The following is a 17,849-nucleotide window of genomic DNA, read 5'->3' as shown; positions in this document are numbered from 1 at the left end:
TGAAGATATATAGATATTCAAAGTTTTTAATCCTTTTTTTGTCTTGCTCTTGACTGTTTCATTTAAAATTCTTATGCCTTTTTTTGGGTGTTTTTTTTTTTTTTTTTGCCTGTTTTTGCTATTGTGCAGCAGGCAAGAAGGCTTCATATATCATACTTCACCTAGAGAACCTCTTTTTTTTTCAGTATAATCAGTGGAAGCTTTCCAGCTTTACAACTCATGTTCCTCATTGTTTGTCTCTTGAGAAATTGGGAGTGTGTGTGTGTATACGTACACATGTATTTTCCCCTCTCCTGAGGGTAGAGGTCTTGAAAAAGAACACCCAGGTTTCCCCTCGGTTTTCCAGATCTGGTGATGATAGTCTGCTGTAGAAGAGAGGTGGGGGTGACTTCTTGTAGGACCAAGATTTGTGTGTATATTTGTAAGGAGGTGGTATTTGGTGCCATAATATCCAAATACTGCAACTGTTTTCCAGTTTCAAAGGCATTTAAAGCTGTGATCTTCTGTTCTGTTGTTCTTAATGATTCTTTGTTTACCTGTTACATAAATATTTGCATTACAGTGTCCTTCAGTAAATGCATGCATCTCAGTGCCCCATGCTAGCTTAGTTCAGAGCAAGTCTACCCAGCTGTTGCCAAGCTTATTAATGTAGTTTTAAACAGGAGTTGAATACAGGATGAAACCTTAAAGTTTTCTCAAGGTTTTCTAGTGCTTTTTGCATTTTGCTATGAGTTTCAATGCTGCTGTGGATGCATTAAAGCAGTATCTAAGATGAATAGTTGTAACTTGGTTATGCTTATGTTAGTAATAGTCACTGCAGCAACTGCCATTTACATGGCCTTTAGGCTTTGTCTATATTCACAAAAAGCCAGTATATATCATAAATGTAGCTAGTACACAATGCTTTTATAGTTTTGTATCCATATTTGTAATTTTATACTTTTCCATGAGAAAGCTACTGATACCTGGGCTGTCAAATTAGTTATTTCACATTTTTAAAGGCACAGAAAAGATACTACCCATGTGATTTCTTAAGCTATGAAATGGTAATTTCTAGTTTACCAAAGTTAGTGCCTTTATTTTCAGTTATGATTAAATATTATTTTTATCTATCCATAGAAAGTTTTAAGTTCTGTTTTTAATATATGTAAAAAATGTCTGTCTGCAGACAGTGTTAAATTGTTTTTCTGGAAAAGTAGTATAATTACAGGAATATAAAATAATGACATTTTTATTTTGCAACGTGCTAGTATTTATAACTTGTTGAAAGTGTACCTTGTCTTAGAGAGGACAGACAGGTTGCTGTGTTTTGAAGCAGTGCTTTTTGTAATATGTACTTTGTGTGGCTTACAGGTTTTAAATGCACAGAAAGCTGGATACAAGGCAGCTATAGTTCACAATGTTGATTCTGATGACCTCATAAGCATGGGATCCAACGACAGTAAGTACAGGTATCACTTCTTCTCTCCTGTTTGAAAATCATTTCACCCACTAGTGTACAGTATTAAAATCAGTATAAAGCATTATGATGAACTCACACTAAAAAAAAACACAACACCAAAAAACAACAACAACCCCCCCCCGAAAACAAACAACCAAAAAAACCCAAAACAGACTACAAATGAACCTTCTCAAACCACCCCAACAAACAACGCAACAAAAAAACCCAGCAACAAAACCACAAACACCACCATCCTGGGTTCAGCAGTAGCAGTCATTTTTCTCCTCCTTGGTAGCTGGTGCAGTGCAGTGTTTTGACTTTCAGCTCGGGAACAGAGCTGATAACAATGATATTTTGGTTTGGCCAAGGACTTTGTGAGGTTCATGCTCTGCCAGGGAGGAGGGGTTGAGATAACGACAGTTCTTTTTTGGCGCCCAGTGTGGGGCACGAGGGGTTGAGATAACAACAGATCTGACCGGATTAATAGTTACTAGTCACAGTGCTGATTTATTGGCTCTCAGAGTTCTTGTTGATCTCACAGTTTCAGAATGTTGTAACTTACTTAGAGCCGGTATTTGCTGTGTTAGTGTTTATCAAGTGTGGGGCTTGGGCTAAGGTTCTTGTTTTACTGTACTTTATGGCAATGAGTTGTAATACAGGTGGGCTCCAGCAGCAGGGTGGGACGGATGTGGCTGTGGACTTGTACCTGGCCGTCCGGCTGCAGAAGCTGCTGAAGGGGACAGTGAATTATTTTGAGCCTGGTGGGCCCATGGCACTTCAGGCCATCAGAGCAGAGATGCAACATAGAGATGGACTCAAGATTGAGGGGTGGACTAGCAATGGACACTATTGCCCAGGTTATTCACAAGTATGAGCACTGCACACAGTCTCTCCTGCTCTGGAAGACTGTTACAAGAGATGGAGCCTGACATCATGGACCAGATGGATTCAGCAGCTTTATAGGGACTGGTCCATGCACTTAGATAAGAGTGATGGTATATTGAAAATGTGGGATCTGAGCATGACGTGAATGGTATGGAATAAGGGGTGGATAATGTCCTGGGTTCAGCAGTAGCAGTCATTTTTCTCGTCCTTGGTAGCTGGTGCAGTGCAGTGTTTTGACTTTCGGCCTGGGAACAGAGCTGATAACAATGATGTTTTGGTTTGGCCAAGGACTTTGTGAGGCTCATGCTCTGCCAGGGAGGAGGGGAAGCCGGGAGGAAGCAGAGACAGGACACCTGACCCAAACTGACCAAAGAGGTATTCCATACCACAGCACATCATGCCCAGGATGTAACTGGGAGTTAGCTGGAAGGGCTGGTGCACTGCGGGGTTGGAGGAGGTATCGGTCAGAGCTTGGTCATGCTGGGGGGGAGCGAGTTATCGGTTGGCTGGTGGTGAGGTGTTGTATTCTCTTCCCTTGTTATTTCCTTTATCATTATTATTATTGGTGGTAGCAGTAGTGATTTGTGTTATACCTTAGTTACTAAACTGTTCTTATCTCAACCTGTGGGAGTTGCATTCTCCTCTCTGTCCCTCCAGGAGTAGTGGGAGGGAAAGAAGGGGGGGAGTGAGTGAACGAGTTACCTGACTGGGTTTAAACCACGACAACCACCAAAAACAAACAAAAAACACCCCAGGAAAAATTCACCCAACCAGAAATCCTCCTTTTAATATTTTAAAACGGGAGATGCTTGTATAAGAAAGTATATATCTACTTGTGTATTATTTGTGGCACTAAGTTTGTATGTTCTCCAAGCGTTTCTTTTGGTTTTCCTTGAAATTTTAGTTCAGCTGTTCTGGGATAAATGGTTAAATTTGAGATAGACTGTATAACTGATATGGAAAATAGTGGATATGGTCTTAAGTAGAAATATAATAAAATTAAACTACTGTATTGGAAGGAAATCAAACTTTAAAATACAGCTTTTTAGTATTTGATAGTAGTTCAGTAGTTTTGTGTTTGCACTGTTGTGCACATTTTCTGTTCCCTTGGACAAAGGGATTCTAATTTCATATGATGCATATTACATATTTTCAGTTTTTCAGTTGGAAAAGACTCGTTAGAGACCAGTTCACTATTTTCTGATTATGATGCTAGTTGTTCCAATTTTAATCTTATATGGAGTCAATGTGTTAGAACAGTTTATAATCTAGTCAAAACTTTTGTTTTATGGTGTATGGTTTTTGTCTGTAGTGCTGTAATGACTTTCATTGTGGCATTTCTTTATTTTGTTTAGTTTTTGAGCATGCTCAATATGGAACAAGAACATAAATGAGAAAAAAAAGTCCTTCCAAGTGGGAACACCATTGAGTAAACTAGGAAGTGAACTTTCAGCAAACTAAATGGCAGCTAGGTAGCCCGGAAAGCTACATGAAAGTGGTTTTGATGAATTCTCAACCCATGTGACTGTTATTTTCAGGTTTCGCTGAGAAATCAAAATGTAGAACACATTCGCAACAAATGCAGACTTGGGTGGTGTGAGGTGACACTAAGCCATATATGCTTTTGCTTTGGGAAACCTGAATGCTTTGCTATTAACTAAACTCAAGATACTTTGACACTTAAAATGTCGAGCATAAGTCAGAGGTGCAAATCAATATAAAGTGAAGCTGAGGAGGTTTTCTACAATATGGGATTTATCTTTCAGTGTTTTTCATTTGTGCTGCATCTTTTGAGCTTCTTATTACCTTCACTATTAAGCAGTGAAGGGGGAGGAGAAAGTTGCACTCAGTGTCTTGAGACTGAAATAAAAATCTGGGATTTATTCATTCTGTTTTTCCTTCTTTTTGATCTTTTCTATCCAAAGCTGTTTCCAGTATGTTCCCTTATAAACAGGATGAAAAGAAGGGAAGAAAGATTAATTAAAATTTACAGTAACAGATAACAAAATCCTGAGTTTCCAGAAATTTTGGAAATCAGTGGAGATGCGTGACTGACGAAGTCTCTGAATAAGAGTGATAATCTGGTTAAGCTTACTCTGAAGGTTCTTCTTTTGTAAAAATATTTTGGCTGTATTTCCCTTTAAATGTTCCACTAAGAACTTTGATTTCTGTACCTGCAATAAAATACCAAGATATTTTGTCAGAAAAATACTATCAATTCTTAAGTGATGTAAAGATACTTATATCAGTCTATATGTCATTATGTTAAAATGTCTTTATGTTGTAATAGTCTCATAATATTAAAAAGTCTTATGTCTTAAGAATGCCCATAGTGTCTGCATAATAAGTTTTATTCCTACCTTTTTTAAATACAGTTGAGGTTTTAAAGAAGATTGACATTCCTTCTGTCTTTATTGGTGAGACGTCAGCTAATTCTCTTAAAGAAGAATTTACTTATGAAAAGGGGTAAGTTATCTCATATGCAGCTGTGTTATTCCTTGCATTAAGTCATTGCCTCTTTTTTAACATTTATGGGTTTAAAATAGGATGCTTTGATGACAGAGGCTATAGATATTCCAGGTAAAACTGTGTGCCTGAAAGCAATGGGCAGAAAAGATTTAAAAAATCAATGTAGATTTATTTCCTGCAGGAAAGTTACCATCTATTTAGGAAATGCTGCTCCTCTATTTTCATATAGCATTAAGCATGAGTTTAGCTAATGATCTAGGAATCACAGAAATGCTTGTGAGAGTATGTCTATTTCAGATCTAAGGGTGTATTATTTTTACAATGTGTTTCAGTTCTCATTGAAGTCAGATGCTGGTCTTTGGCGGGGGGCAGGGAATCATCCTTTATTAATAGCTCTAGAACAAATCACAGATAACTTCCTATTCTAGGTAAATCTGCAGGAATCATTTAAAATGATTCTAACAGCATGCATGATTAGGTTTGCACTGCTTCTGTTCTGCTTTTAAGTTTAAAACTTGAAAAGCATTGCGAGAACAAGATGGTTGAAAAATGTATCTTGAATAGGATGGAAAAGGAGGTGTGTTTTGTCATTAGTCTAACAGTCTTGCTTCTGTAGGTTTGCCTGTCCTTTCACTGAGTAAATCTGAACTAGATTGTGTCATTGTTCTCAAGTAGATGCCTTGATAAATAAAGTGTGGTTCCACAAGAGTAGTGGTTATAGAACTGGTAACACTTTTACACATTGTACTTTCTCAGGTGTTTCTGACTGTTCCAACAGAATAATAATGGCATTTTACTTCCTCAAGTATCAGTACATACTGCTATTCAGATATCCAGTTGCCAGCATCCGTACCAGGTTGCCTAGGAAGATGTTTGGTTACTGTACTGTATTTTACTGACTCCTCAGAGGACAGAGGGTGCGCCTTACTATGCTTCATGATTTGAAACTAAACCTTCCGTATAACCCAGAAAACTTTAGTAAATATGAGTGATTTTACAGTACGTTTTGACAGAGTTTATATAGTCATGTTTAATGTATGGTGTCCCTGCCCATGGCAGGGGGGTTGGAACTAGATGATCTTAAAATCCTTTCCAGCCTTAAGTATTCTATGATTCTATGTTATGTTTCTCTCATTCTGCTATTAAAGCAGCTATGAGATTGTTTTCCTGGTTGCTTTAGATGTATTTATGATTGAAGTCAGTAAGTAGTTTTGACTCCCAAAAATGTTCAAAGAAACATTGTTTTATCCTTTCATTTGTTGTTGTCTTTACATTACGTGGCTATCAGCTGAATTTTCTATGTTGTGCATAGGTAGGTATTCCTTTAGTGTGCCTAGTGATAATGCTTTATTTCAGTAGGTTGTTTTTTTTTTTCATTGTACTTATTCTTTAATTCATTATTAAATTCTAACTTATTTAGAAAGTGTTACCTTTTTCTCCCCACAGTGGCCATGTTGTGTTAATCCCAGAGTTCAGTCTTCCTTTGGAGTACTACTTAATCCCTTTCTTAATAATAGTAGGGATTTGTCTTATTCTCATCGTCATATTTATGGTAAGTTTCTTCTTCTAATAACATTTTTTCTTTCAAATGATCATAAAAACCTGTTATTTGCTAAATTTACATGAAGGGATACAGTAAAAGAAAGTAAAGGTCGAAGGAGGTTATCCTGCCCCTCTACTTTGCCTTTATGAGACCCTACTTGCAGTTCTGTGTGCAGTTCTGTGTACAGTTCTGGTGGCCCCAACATAAGAAGGACATGGAGCTGTTGGAGCAAGTCCAGAGGAGGGCCATAAGGGGGTTTGAGCGCCTCCCATATAAAGACAGGCTGAAGAAGCTAGGGCTGTTCAGCCTGCAGAAGAGAAGGCTGTGTGGAGACCTCATAGCAGCCTTCCAGTATCTGAAGGATGCTGGGGAGGGACTCTTCATTAGGGGCTGCGGTGACAGGACAAGGGGTAATGGGTTAAAACTTAAACAGGGGAAGTTTAGATTGGATATAAGGAGGAAGTGCTTTACTGTGAGGGTGATGAGGCACTGGAACAGGTTGCCAAAAGAAGTGGTAAGTGCTCCATCCCTGGCAGTCTTCAAGGCCAGGTTGGACAGAGCCTTGAGCAAACTGGTCTAGTGGGAGATAATCTTAAGGTCCTTTCCTACCCTAACCATCCTGTAACAGTCAAATCTCTGTGTACTATACATACCTGTACTTGTAATCCTCTATTTTGTCAGTAAAATAAACTGAATTTTGCCAAAAGAATTTTGGCAAAGGGGTATCTTTAAGGGATCCATTAGGATGTTCTACTTGGCATATAACTGCCTAAAAAAGAACTATCCTCAATGCTGCCCTTTGTTTTTTATCCAATAATGGCCTGTCCTTGTGCTCTCATAAGCTGAGACTATGTCCAACTTTAACAAACTTGTACTGCATAATAAACTTTAGTCCCTTGTTCCACTTTGCAGTTTGTTACTGCAGGTGTAGTAATGGATCAGCAAGCTTGGAACATGTTACAGCATACAGCATATGACTAACAGCATATATGTTACCTATAGAGGTTCTCAGCTAGATATGTGTCTCCTGTACATAGCTATGCTATTTAAACTTCATTATTTCAGAATACTTGGCATCCCACTTCTTGGAATCTGTGCTGGTCTCTGACCAATTGTCCTGGGTTCAGCAGTAGCAGTCATTTTTCTCCTTCTTGGTAGCTGGTGCAGTGCAGTGTTTTGACTTCGGCTCAGGAACAGAGCTGATAACAATGATGTTTTGGTTTGGCCAAGGACTTTGTGAGCTTCATGCTCTGCTAGGGAGGAGGGAAAGCCAGGAGGAAGCAGAGAAAGGACACCTGACCCAAGCTAGCCAAAGAGGTATTCCATACCACAGCGCGTCATGCCCAGGATGTAACTGAGAGTGAGCCGGAAGGGCTGGGAGACTGCGGGGTTGGAGGAGGTATGGGTCGGTGCTTGGTCGGGCTGGGGGGGGGGGGGTGAGTTATCGGTTGGCTGGTGCTGAGGTGTTTTATTCTCTTCCCTTGTTATTTCCTTTATCATTATTATCACTGGAGGTAGCAGTAGTGATTTGTGTTATACCTTAGTTACTAAACTGTTCTTATCTCAACCTGTGGGAGTTGTATTCTTTTTGACTCTCTTCTCTGTCCCTCTGAGAGTAGGGGGAGGGCAAGAAGAGGGGGGGAAGTGAGTGAACGAGTTGCCTGACTGGGTTTAAACCACGACACCAATTTATTATTTTACTTTGAGATGAAAATCAAGTAATGCATCAACTGTTCTATAGCATTTTATTAAAATATTTCTTTGTTAGTGGTTTTTTTTCACTGCAAATTACGTATTTCATTGACAGTCTTGGGCATATTTGGCATAATCGGAATTGCAACAGCTCTCTGAAAACAAAGCAGAAGTGGTTAGCTAGAGGTGATGTAAAAATTCACCAATGCTTTGTCTGACCTGGTGATAACCTTGGTTGGAGGACTTTGTCTCAGTTAATTGGGTGAAAGTACAGCCGTATTGTATCCTGATGGTCAGCATTTTGATGTGAGTAGAGATGGTATGTCTAACAGAGAGCCATTACCAGGGATAATGTTCTCTGAACATCTGTTCCAAGACTATCAGTATTCTAACTTGAGCGTCACTAATAATCTGCTTAAAGTACACCTAAGTTGAAAATTGAAACAAAATACTAGTAATCTAATAAATGGAATGTAGAATGCTGTGAAAGGGACTGTAGTATCATCTTGAAAATCAGAAGTACTTGCTTTGCACCTTATCGAAATACGGTGCGAAGCACTGGTCTGTCATTTTTTGGAAGGGTACTGATAAGGGAATGAAGGTAATAAGAATAGTTAGGGGGGCTCTTTTTTTAAACAGCAATTTGGAATGTTACCATTGAAGATAAAATTAATGAAGGAGGGGAGACATGCACTGTTGACATTACTGACATAACAATACTGTTACGAGGAGCGTGAGTTTGACTTTTATCATGACCACCACTGTGGAAATTCAGAAATAAGAGATGGTTTTTACTCTGAGAATATTTCTTCATATTTCACTTCAGAGATTTTCACCAGTTTAGCTGCTTTGTTTTTATTTAAGTTAGTGCTGGACTTCAGTCCTGTTAGCTACAGGTAAGTAAATGAACTAAGTTACAGACTAATTTGCACCAGTTGCTTTAGCAGGGAACTAGAGCTACATAACACAGTGCTAATCCCAGTGGAAGGCCATGTCTCCTTAGAATTGCAGTCCCTCGCTATGAAAACATCAGTTTTCTGCATCCAGAGCGTGATTACAAATGTTACAGGAGTGAGGTAAACAAATTTGTAAAGTCTTTTGACTGTAGGGCATAGGTGCGTTCTCTTATCAGAAGCAATTAAATCACAGAATGATTTGGGTTGGACACAGGAGTTGAGTGCACATAAGGTAATGATACTACAATTGGGTTGAATTTCGTCCTTATTCATTTTTGGTTTTGGTCCTGCTTATTTCAGGAAATCTTGTTTTTAACTAAGAAATTAATCTGAGGCTCTTCCATAGTTACTAAATACCTGAATTACAGAAGTAAAACTGCAGTTTATGCATACATATGGGGTAAGAAAAGAGTCTGAACAAACAATTTAGATCCAGAGATGCTTAAAAAGTAAAGACAGGTGTGATGCAAAAGAATAAGTAAACTTTATTTTGGCCAAACCAATTACAGTTTCAAATGTTCCTAATAGTATTTGTGCATAATATACATACACTTGTGCTTTTTTAAGAAATAATCTGTTACAAAGTATACCAGTACCTTTCAGGGATTCCTGAAGTGAGAGATGTTAATGCAGTTTATAATATTAATATTCTCATGTTTTTTACCTTACCCACAGTGTAGGTAGGTGTAGAGCACTTCTGCAGGTTTCAAATGACTTGTTAATGTGTATACTTTGATTAAGGCCCTTTGCTTGTCTGTCACTGTATTGGAAAAAAGAATGTTGTATCAGAGATGCTAGAATTAGAAACTGAACAGAAATAGCATTAGGGATTATTAAGAAAATGGAAACGGTGTCTTTGTTATAGTTGAAGATGGCAGCAAAGGCTGGAAGTAACCCCTTTAATGATTCCTAAACTACACCTAGATACTTTGAAAACAGTTCTGATGAATGTGGGAGTGATACCCTGAGAGAGCTGTAATAATCCAAAACTATGATCAAAACCACTCAATGAATTGTGTTTTGTGTTGAAATGTGCCACCCCATTATATGTGGCTTTGATAGAGGATTGCCGCAATGGCCATTATTTTATATAGTATAGACTTTTTTTTTTCCTGTTTCCTTTCCTAAAAAAAAAAAAAAAACAACCGCCAAAAAACCCACCAGCTTGTGTATTTTCAGCTTCAAGTGTCATGGTCATTGGAAACTTCCTTTAGGCTTGTTTGGCTTCATCCTTGAGTTCAGGCTAGGGAAGTGGTGATTCAGTTAGAGCCAGGATTCCCTTTTGACTAACTTACTGTGTAGACTCATAAATCAAAATAGTTTTATGGTTCTTTTACTGTTTTAACTTTTTGTTTTGTCTTATGTCTGTTTCCAGATAACAAAATTTGTGCAAGACAGACACAGAGCAAGAAGGAATCGGCTTAGGAAGGATCAGCTTAAGAAAATTCCTGTACATAAATTTAAGAAAGGCAAGTGAATCATTCTTTGTCTAACTAATTAGACCCCATTGTTTTTAACACCAAAGAACACTCTAAATTGAGGAGGATTTGTATTTTTGGAGATAATTTTGAGTATGCTTGAAATAGCATTTGGAGTGAAAGCACATGAAATACTTGACCCTGTTCTGACTGAAGTAGAAGAGTTTTAACATTTCTGTAACTGAAGTACAACTGATACCACATGCAGACTCCGGCTGAAAATTAAAATGTTGGTTAATATACCACAGAATTGGTCCAGAATTTCCACAAAAATTCCTTGTTGTGCTGTCATTAACAGTGACCACAGCAGTCAGTCACTGATGCATTATTTAGAACTCCCCCCTGAAGGACTGTGCCCAGCTCTGTGATTGTCTGGAAACTGAGACAGTAGTACATAAGTTGCCTGACATAGTAGAGACTGTAAACCAAAACTATCTTGTGGGTATAATTTATCTGATTTTCCAGAGGAGTGGTCTTTTCATTCAATCACCATACTTCTGTCAGGGCAAGAGAGATTTAAATTTAATGCCAAAATACTTGCTGCTGTGATTCTTTGTAGTGATTCATTTTTATGCAATATCTAATGACAAGGTGAGAAACAAAGCTGTTACTTTATTCAGTGAAATAAAAAAGCTGCTGTAATTCTTTCTCTGTTGTAGTCTATTCCTTAGAAGTAGAAAAAAAAATCTGCAACTTAATTTTGGGGTTTTTACATGTGCTGTCATTTTACCATCATTGTTCATTCATAGAAGCTATTGCAAGGCATGAGAGGAAAAGGTGGGAAAAGTACTTACTTGAAACAATTACCACATAACACATGTCAAGAAAGAGTATATTTTCTGAGGCACAAAGACCATGTTAGGGGATATGCCTGGATTCAAGGATAGAATGGCTTACTGTTCTTTGCCCCTGATAAAGCCAACTTGTATTATTCATGACGTCGCTCTCGCTGTGCAAAGCAGATGTTCAATTTGAGCAATACCGTGTTTGTGGAATGTTAGTCAGCCTCAAAGGAAAAGAAAAAGTAAAGTGTTTTCTTCTGCAGGGTTGACTGAACCTTGCGACAATGCTATGGATTTAAAATTAGCCCTGAAAAATTATCATAAGCCAGTAAAGCTAACCTTAATTGTGTTTCCTCTTCTTGAGTCCTTGTGACATCAAATTAGAATAAAAATAAGCAGTAAATTATGTTCTACCTTATCTTGAAATTCATAAGAAAAAAGTTACTTCAAGAAGGTCAGTTAATGTCTTACTATAGATGCATACAATCAACTGAAAATCTCAAGAATTACATGACTAAGTAGCCAGTATATGAACCTATCTTATTGCTCATTTCCTTACTCTCCTTCCTCTTTGCTTTTGCTGACTTACACCATATGAGTTGTTTGGAGCTCTGTCAGTCACTGGAAAGCAATCTGGCTGTAAATCTCTAGGTAGCCTCTGCATTCAGTGGCTTATGAAAAACAGAACAAAAGCTTATTTGTTCAACTAGGATTTCAGTTTCTTTAAGCAAATGATCAGTTTGGTTCTACTGCTGTGAAATTAATCTTTTACATTACTTTAAGTCCTTTTACTAAAAGGACAGAATTTGACCTAGTACTTACAGTATATTGTCTTTAGTGATTATAATGAAAATGCATCCCTTCATGTTTCTTTGTGAAACACATGCTTTCTCAGGACATTATTGCACAGTCCATTTACTTCAGATCTCTTGATGTTACATCCAAACGATCTTAACCTTTTGTTTTGGAAAGATAGGTGAAACTAACTCCTGTGGACTATAATCCTGTTTTCAGGAATGCTGGATTTTCTTTTTGTCTCCAGTGTATTCTTAAAAATCCATTAGTATTGAAATGTTAGTCAACTACTGAAGCCAAGACACCGTAGATACTATTTCTTGGTTTTTGCCTTGTTTTTTGTATCATGAACTGCATCCGAAATGGTTTCGCTGTAAAAGGTTTTTAAGGGAAAGTTCACTGTAGTGGTTGTCTAGAATTTTATGGGTTGACAGGCAAATGATGATGTAATGAAGATGCTTGTTCTGTATGGGGGATTGCACCCTGACATAACTGGAGTTGTTAACACAGAAAATACATGAATAATCTCTGATTTAAGTCAAATACCACCATAACACATGGAAATTTTTTTACTGATTTCAATAGGCTTTAGATCAGACGCTTAGTATTTCTGTAATGAGTAGCAGATGCAGAAACAGAAAGATGTGGCATTGACTATCTTTGCAAAGTCTGAATCAAGAAGCCTTGCCTTTGGATAATTCCACAGAATGCAATGTACTCTCTATTTTCCAGGCTGGTGGATTTTTTTGGATTGTTGTGTTGTGGTTCCTTACAAATGGATTACAGTTGGGTCATGCAAAAGTCAGTGGAGGTTTATATCTTTTGTATGAATGACTTTATAACAAAGTGAACACAGCAAAAAAAGACGTCCATTTAATGTGCCTGTAATTTGATCTTTGACATATCTGAATATTCAGAAGAATTACAGCTTAGATGTGAATTGGTAGTTACGGTAGAATTTGTTTTTTAGAAATGCATAATGTTATTTCCACATTAGCTTAATGTGGAATCTAGCAAAGACTAAAAAGATTTGTAGATTTTAGCGTCAATGAAATTCCAGTGTAACCTCTCACTCCCATAGAAAAGAAAATATTGTAAATTTAGTGAAGATGGAATGCTGCAAAAGGAACAAATGTGTGGGCATATGATTAAGAAATTAAAAATGAGCAGAGCAATTTTTTTCTACATCGAGTGTCAAAAACTTAAGATTGCGAGTGGTTAGATATGTGATAAAGAATCCAGAATTTGGGAGTTGCTACAGCCACAAGACTTCTAAAAATGGAGCTGTTAGGTGAAAAAAGAGTTTTACTTTAGCAATCAGCTTTGAAATGCTTCATACACACATGAATAAAGCCCCAATATATGGAGCAAATAATAAGCTGTAAGAGTACATTTCATTTTGAGTAAATACATATTTTTATGTATTGAATTTTTATGTACTTATCTTTATATGCAGACTGATAATACATGATTGAGAATAGTGGGGAATAGAGGCATCTCAAGGCTTTCTAAAAATCTGCTCCAGAGTAAGTGCAGTTCTGCCATTTACTGTGTATTCCTAAATTATTTTTTTTTCCCCTGCAAATGGGAGTATAACTGATCATTACTGACCCTTCTGCTTAAATGCACGGTACACTTAATGTCTAATAGAGAAAACAAGTCATAAGGTCTGCTGGTCTTGGTGGTTTTGTTCTTGCGTTTTTCATTGTTCACAAGTGCACGTATATGTGGATGGCTAATTCTTTCTTTCTGAAAATACTTTACTTTTATGTGCCAAGTGGGTAGAAGATAATACTAAAGACTTTTCATACACAGTTCATTTAAGTAAGATACTGTTGTGGTTTAAGCCCAGCTGGTAACTCAGAACCATGCAGCTGTTTGCTCACTCCCCCACCTTCCCACCTCTGACCTGCTCCCAGAGGGATGGGGAGGAGAATCGAAAGAATGTAACTCCCACCGGTTGACTCCCACAGGTTGAGATAAGAACAGTCCAGTAACTAAGGTATAACACAAAACCACTACTGCTACCACCAATAATAATAATGATAAGGGAAATAACAAGGGGTGAGAATGCAACCGCTCACCACCCACCGGCAAATACCCAGCCTGACCCAAGAAGTGATCTGACCTTCTGGGTAACTTGTAGCAGTTTCCACACTTTTTCCCAATTTTTTGTGATTCTGAGTCAGCTTCTAAAGTACAGGAATGGGTATTTCAGAAAAAGTTGTCTGCAAATCGTTCCTTTTAGAAATTAAATCTGTTCTTCGAGGGGCATGTTGTCATGAAGGATCAGCATTACTAGAAAGTTTATCTGTATTTACATGGCCCAGAAATGGATGTGATGCTTTACCATTGTGTCATTTTTTTCTGAATGTGCTGATGTTCATTTGCGTGGGGATGTCTTGGAGAGAGAAGCCTACTCAAGAGCAATGTGCTATCATTTTTCTGGTATTTCTCATACATGTTGAATGACTGGGGGGGGGGGGATAAAAAGACAAGTATTATTTGAATGTGTTTTTTTTTTTTAATTTTCATTTTCTGTGAGCTGATACCAGTGACAGTACTGACTGATGTTTAACATTCATTTCTGGATTGAACATTATGATAATGTGCTGATTATAAATGACCCATAAACGTGGTTTGACTACTAGGAACAACAGAGAGAAGGAATGTCATAGCAAAAGAGGAAGCAATTTTCTTGTAAAAGTTATAGCTGAAGTACTTCACTGTGTTACATTAGACAAAAACTCGTATGTCAGTGATCTAGGTCTGGCAGTAATGGGCTCTACTTAATCACTCTGACTTTTCCTACCTGCCCATGAAGTGGTTTTTGTTTGTTTGTTTTCTCTCCTGCTTTCCCTTTATCTTCTCCTGTTGTATAGGAACTATCAGGAAAACTGATTCTCGTGTCCACTGTGCTTATTTTGAAATGCCAGATTTTCGCAGTGTTGTTTTCCAGTTGTGGTCATCTGCTCTGCATGTTGAATACTATATATTAACAAAAGTAACATGAACCACATTTTACAGCTTCTGTGCTACCACGGAAGCCCTTGGAATTTATCTTTGGGGAAACAGATGAGAATTCAGTTTTAATAATGGATTTCTGATATTTGGAAAATAGACCTATGAACTAGGAGGTCCTGAGTTGCAACATATACTCTGATGTTTTGCATGCTAAGATAAAAAAACCTCCATCCACTTTCTTTCGTATCCTTATAAACTGAGAGTTGGCATGTTTACTACTTTGCAGTGCTCTAGTGGAAGCTGAATACTTAATGTTACAATGCTCTCTCAATACAATTTTTTTTTGCATTAATTCCTTTTATTTCTAGTTTAAAAATGTTTTTAATTAAAGCAGTGTAATTACTGCATATGTACTAATCTCCGTAATTTACCTTTGCCAATAGTGAAGCACGTTACAGATGTGCTCCTTCACTTATCTTTGCAGTCTTGCTTCCATACTTTCTTGCCTGTCAAACCACTAGCTTTAGCAAACCTGTAATTTAAGTAATTTGCTGTGTCTTTGTTAATTGTACCCATGCCACTGGCTGGTTTATGTAGTGTGATTTAGTGAGAAGCCAAGCATTAGGTAACACAAGACCTTACTGCATGAGAGATCAGTCTGTTATTACATAGGTGTGAATAGTTCTTGGCATCTATCTTAACACCCACAAATAAAGAAATCCTTTTAAAAATGTGAAGAAGTTGCCTTTTAAGGACATCTTACGTGCCTTGGTTTTGTATCTGCTATATAATTGAGTACTGTTTGAAATGTTTTGTTGGTTTTATACCTTTGGATATATGAAAGTTATAAGTTTTTGTTCTGTTTTAAAGTGGAAGTATTAGGCACAGGCAAAATACAGATTCAGTATAAATTCTGTCATGGCAATCATAAAACAGAAACAGTCAAGTGTATCCAGTAATTTGGTAAAATGAGAGGGCTCATTTTGCATTCCTTTGCTTATTAGGGGAGTTGAGGTTGTACAAGGAATACAAGAGCAAGCCTTATGAGTGAGGCAAGAAAACAGTTGTGTGCAACTAGGCCTCCCTTACTGCCTTCCAAATATAGACCTAGTACCACAATGGAGAGCCCTTCACATGCTTTATGGTTTTTCCTGCTTTCGTCTTTAATAGATGTCAATTTTGTTTGTAGTACTTTTGAATGATCGAAATCTTTGTGGGGAAGAAAAAAATAATAATTTTGGCACAACAGCAACATGTGACAGTCGTGATCCTGCATAAGATCCTATTCCATGTCTTCCACCCTATAGAAGACAAATTCCAGATGAACAACACCATGTATTGTCTGTATTTTTTTTTTAAATTGACAGCACCTTTAGAAAAGCCCAGGACAGAACATGTTTTATACTGAAAATTTTTAAATCTACAGAAGCACCTGGTACCAATGCAGCTAAACACAAACTCAGATAAATAAAAACAGCCTTATTGTTAATGAGCTGGCTCAGTTCTTAGAATCATAGAATGGCTAGGGTTGGAAAGGACCTTAAGATCATCTAGTTCCCACCCCCCGCCATGGGCAGGGACACCTCAAACTAAACCACGTCACCCGAGATTCTGTCCAACCTGACCTTGAACACCGCCAGGAATAGAGCATTCACAACTTCCCTGGGCAACCCAAGGAAGCTCACTTTCATTAAAATTGTCTGCAAAAGAAAGCTTGCAGAAATCCTGAATTGAAGCAGAGGAGTGCTTCCCTTGGTCTGATAATGTGGAGTATAAGGCATGTCCTTATTTAAAAGCTAAGGGTACAGTTATTTCTGTGTGGATATATGAATACTATTAGGCTACTACTCTAATTCTTTGGTATGTGTTTTTAATTCTTATTATGAGAAGTATTTAAACATGAGCAAGACTGATGTGAGTTAAAGATTGTTTACAGATTAAACTGGAAAAACTGTTATGCTGCATTTGACTGACAGTGTCCTGCATTTTGGAATTAGTATTTTTATGTTGGGTTTTATTTGAGTTTTTTACATTTGCAAAGAAAGTTTATTTTTCTCAGTGAAATATATTGCTACACAGTTAATGAAAAATCCTGGTCAAGTAGCTTTTTAGAACTTTAAGTTTTGAATTTAACTTTTTTGCTTTATTAATGATCTTATTATGAACACATGAGCAGAAAAATAGTACATCTTTCCTCATCTGTCGCTGAACAATTTAATTTTGCTGATCCTCTTTCCCTGAAAACTGATTTTTCATGTAATACTTGAAATTTGAGCTGACAATGGCTATTCATCTTCTGTGCCTTTAGTGTTACTTCTGTTAGCTTTCCGCAGCTTTCTTGGAAAGCTCAGCTCCTTTGATGCTGACGTAGAGCTCTTAGTTTTCCTACTCTGATATACTTGGTCTCCTTACTTGTACTAAACAGATACAGAGCCATGCTGAGTTGCATTATGAAAACTGACTCTAAATACCTAATTAGTTAATTTTGCCATCTGTAGAAAAGCATTAGATTTAGCAGGATGGTATCAACATGAATTTAGAGCTGAATTTCTGGAAATTCTCTCCTGCCATGCAGTTTCATCACAGGCTTTTGTGTTGAAAGGACATCTCTTCCAAGTAATGCAAAATCTGCCGGTTTCCTTCAACTGCAGTCCTTCCTGATAACGTAGAGTAAGCTCATGACCCAAGTGTGGGCCTGCTATAGCTATGCACTACTGAAGTCTGCTCCATTATTTCTACTTTTTCCCCAAAACAGCACTTTGACAACTTGGCTATTGTGTATCGCACAAATTTCTTTGAACAAGCCTGGAGTGTGAACTGCAATGTCAGTCTCGTGTATGTAAT

General features: G+C 37.5%; 1 protein-coding gene across 1 annotated transcript in view; it reads left to right on the top strand.

Annotated features, from left to right (window-relative positions):
- Positions 1-17,849, top strand: part of RNF13 (ring finger protein 13) — a 39,526-nt gene that overhangs the window by 15,851 nt on the left and 5,826 nt on the right. The window contains exons 5-8 of the mRNA XM_061452796.1: positions 1,354-1,441; positions 4,702-4,792; positions 6,242-6,347; positions 10,362-10,455. Of these exons, the coding sequence (XP_061308780.1) occupies positions 1,354-1,441; positions 4,702-4,792; positions 6,242-6,347; positions 10,362-10,455 (379 nt within the window). The remainder of the gene's footprint in view (positions 1-1,353; positions 1,442-4,701; positions 4,793-6,241; positions 6,348-10,361; positions 10,456-17,849) is intronic.

This window comes from Pezoporus flaviventris, unplaced genomic scaffold (genome assembly GCF_033815535.1).
Source record: "Pezoporus flaviventris isolate CSIRO_AGI_PZ_B2104156 unplaced genomic scaffold, CSIRO_AGI_Pfla_v1 ptg000013l, whole genome shotgun sequence".
NCBI lineage: Eukaryota > Metazoa > Chordata > Aves > Psittaciformes > Psittacidae > Pezoporus > Pezoporus flaviventris.
Note: the sequence above shows the minus strand (reverse complement) of the source record. Positions and strands in the feature narration are given on the sequence as shown.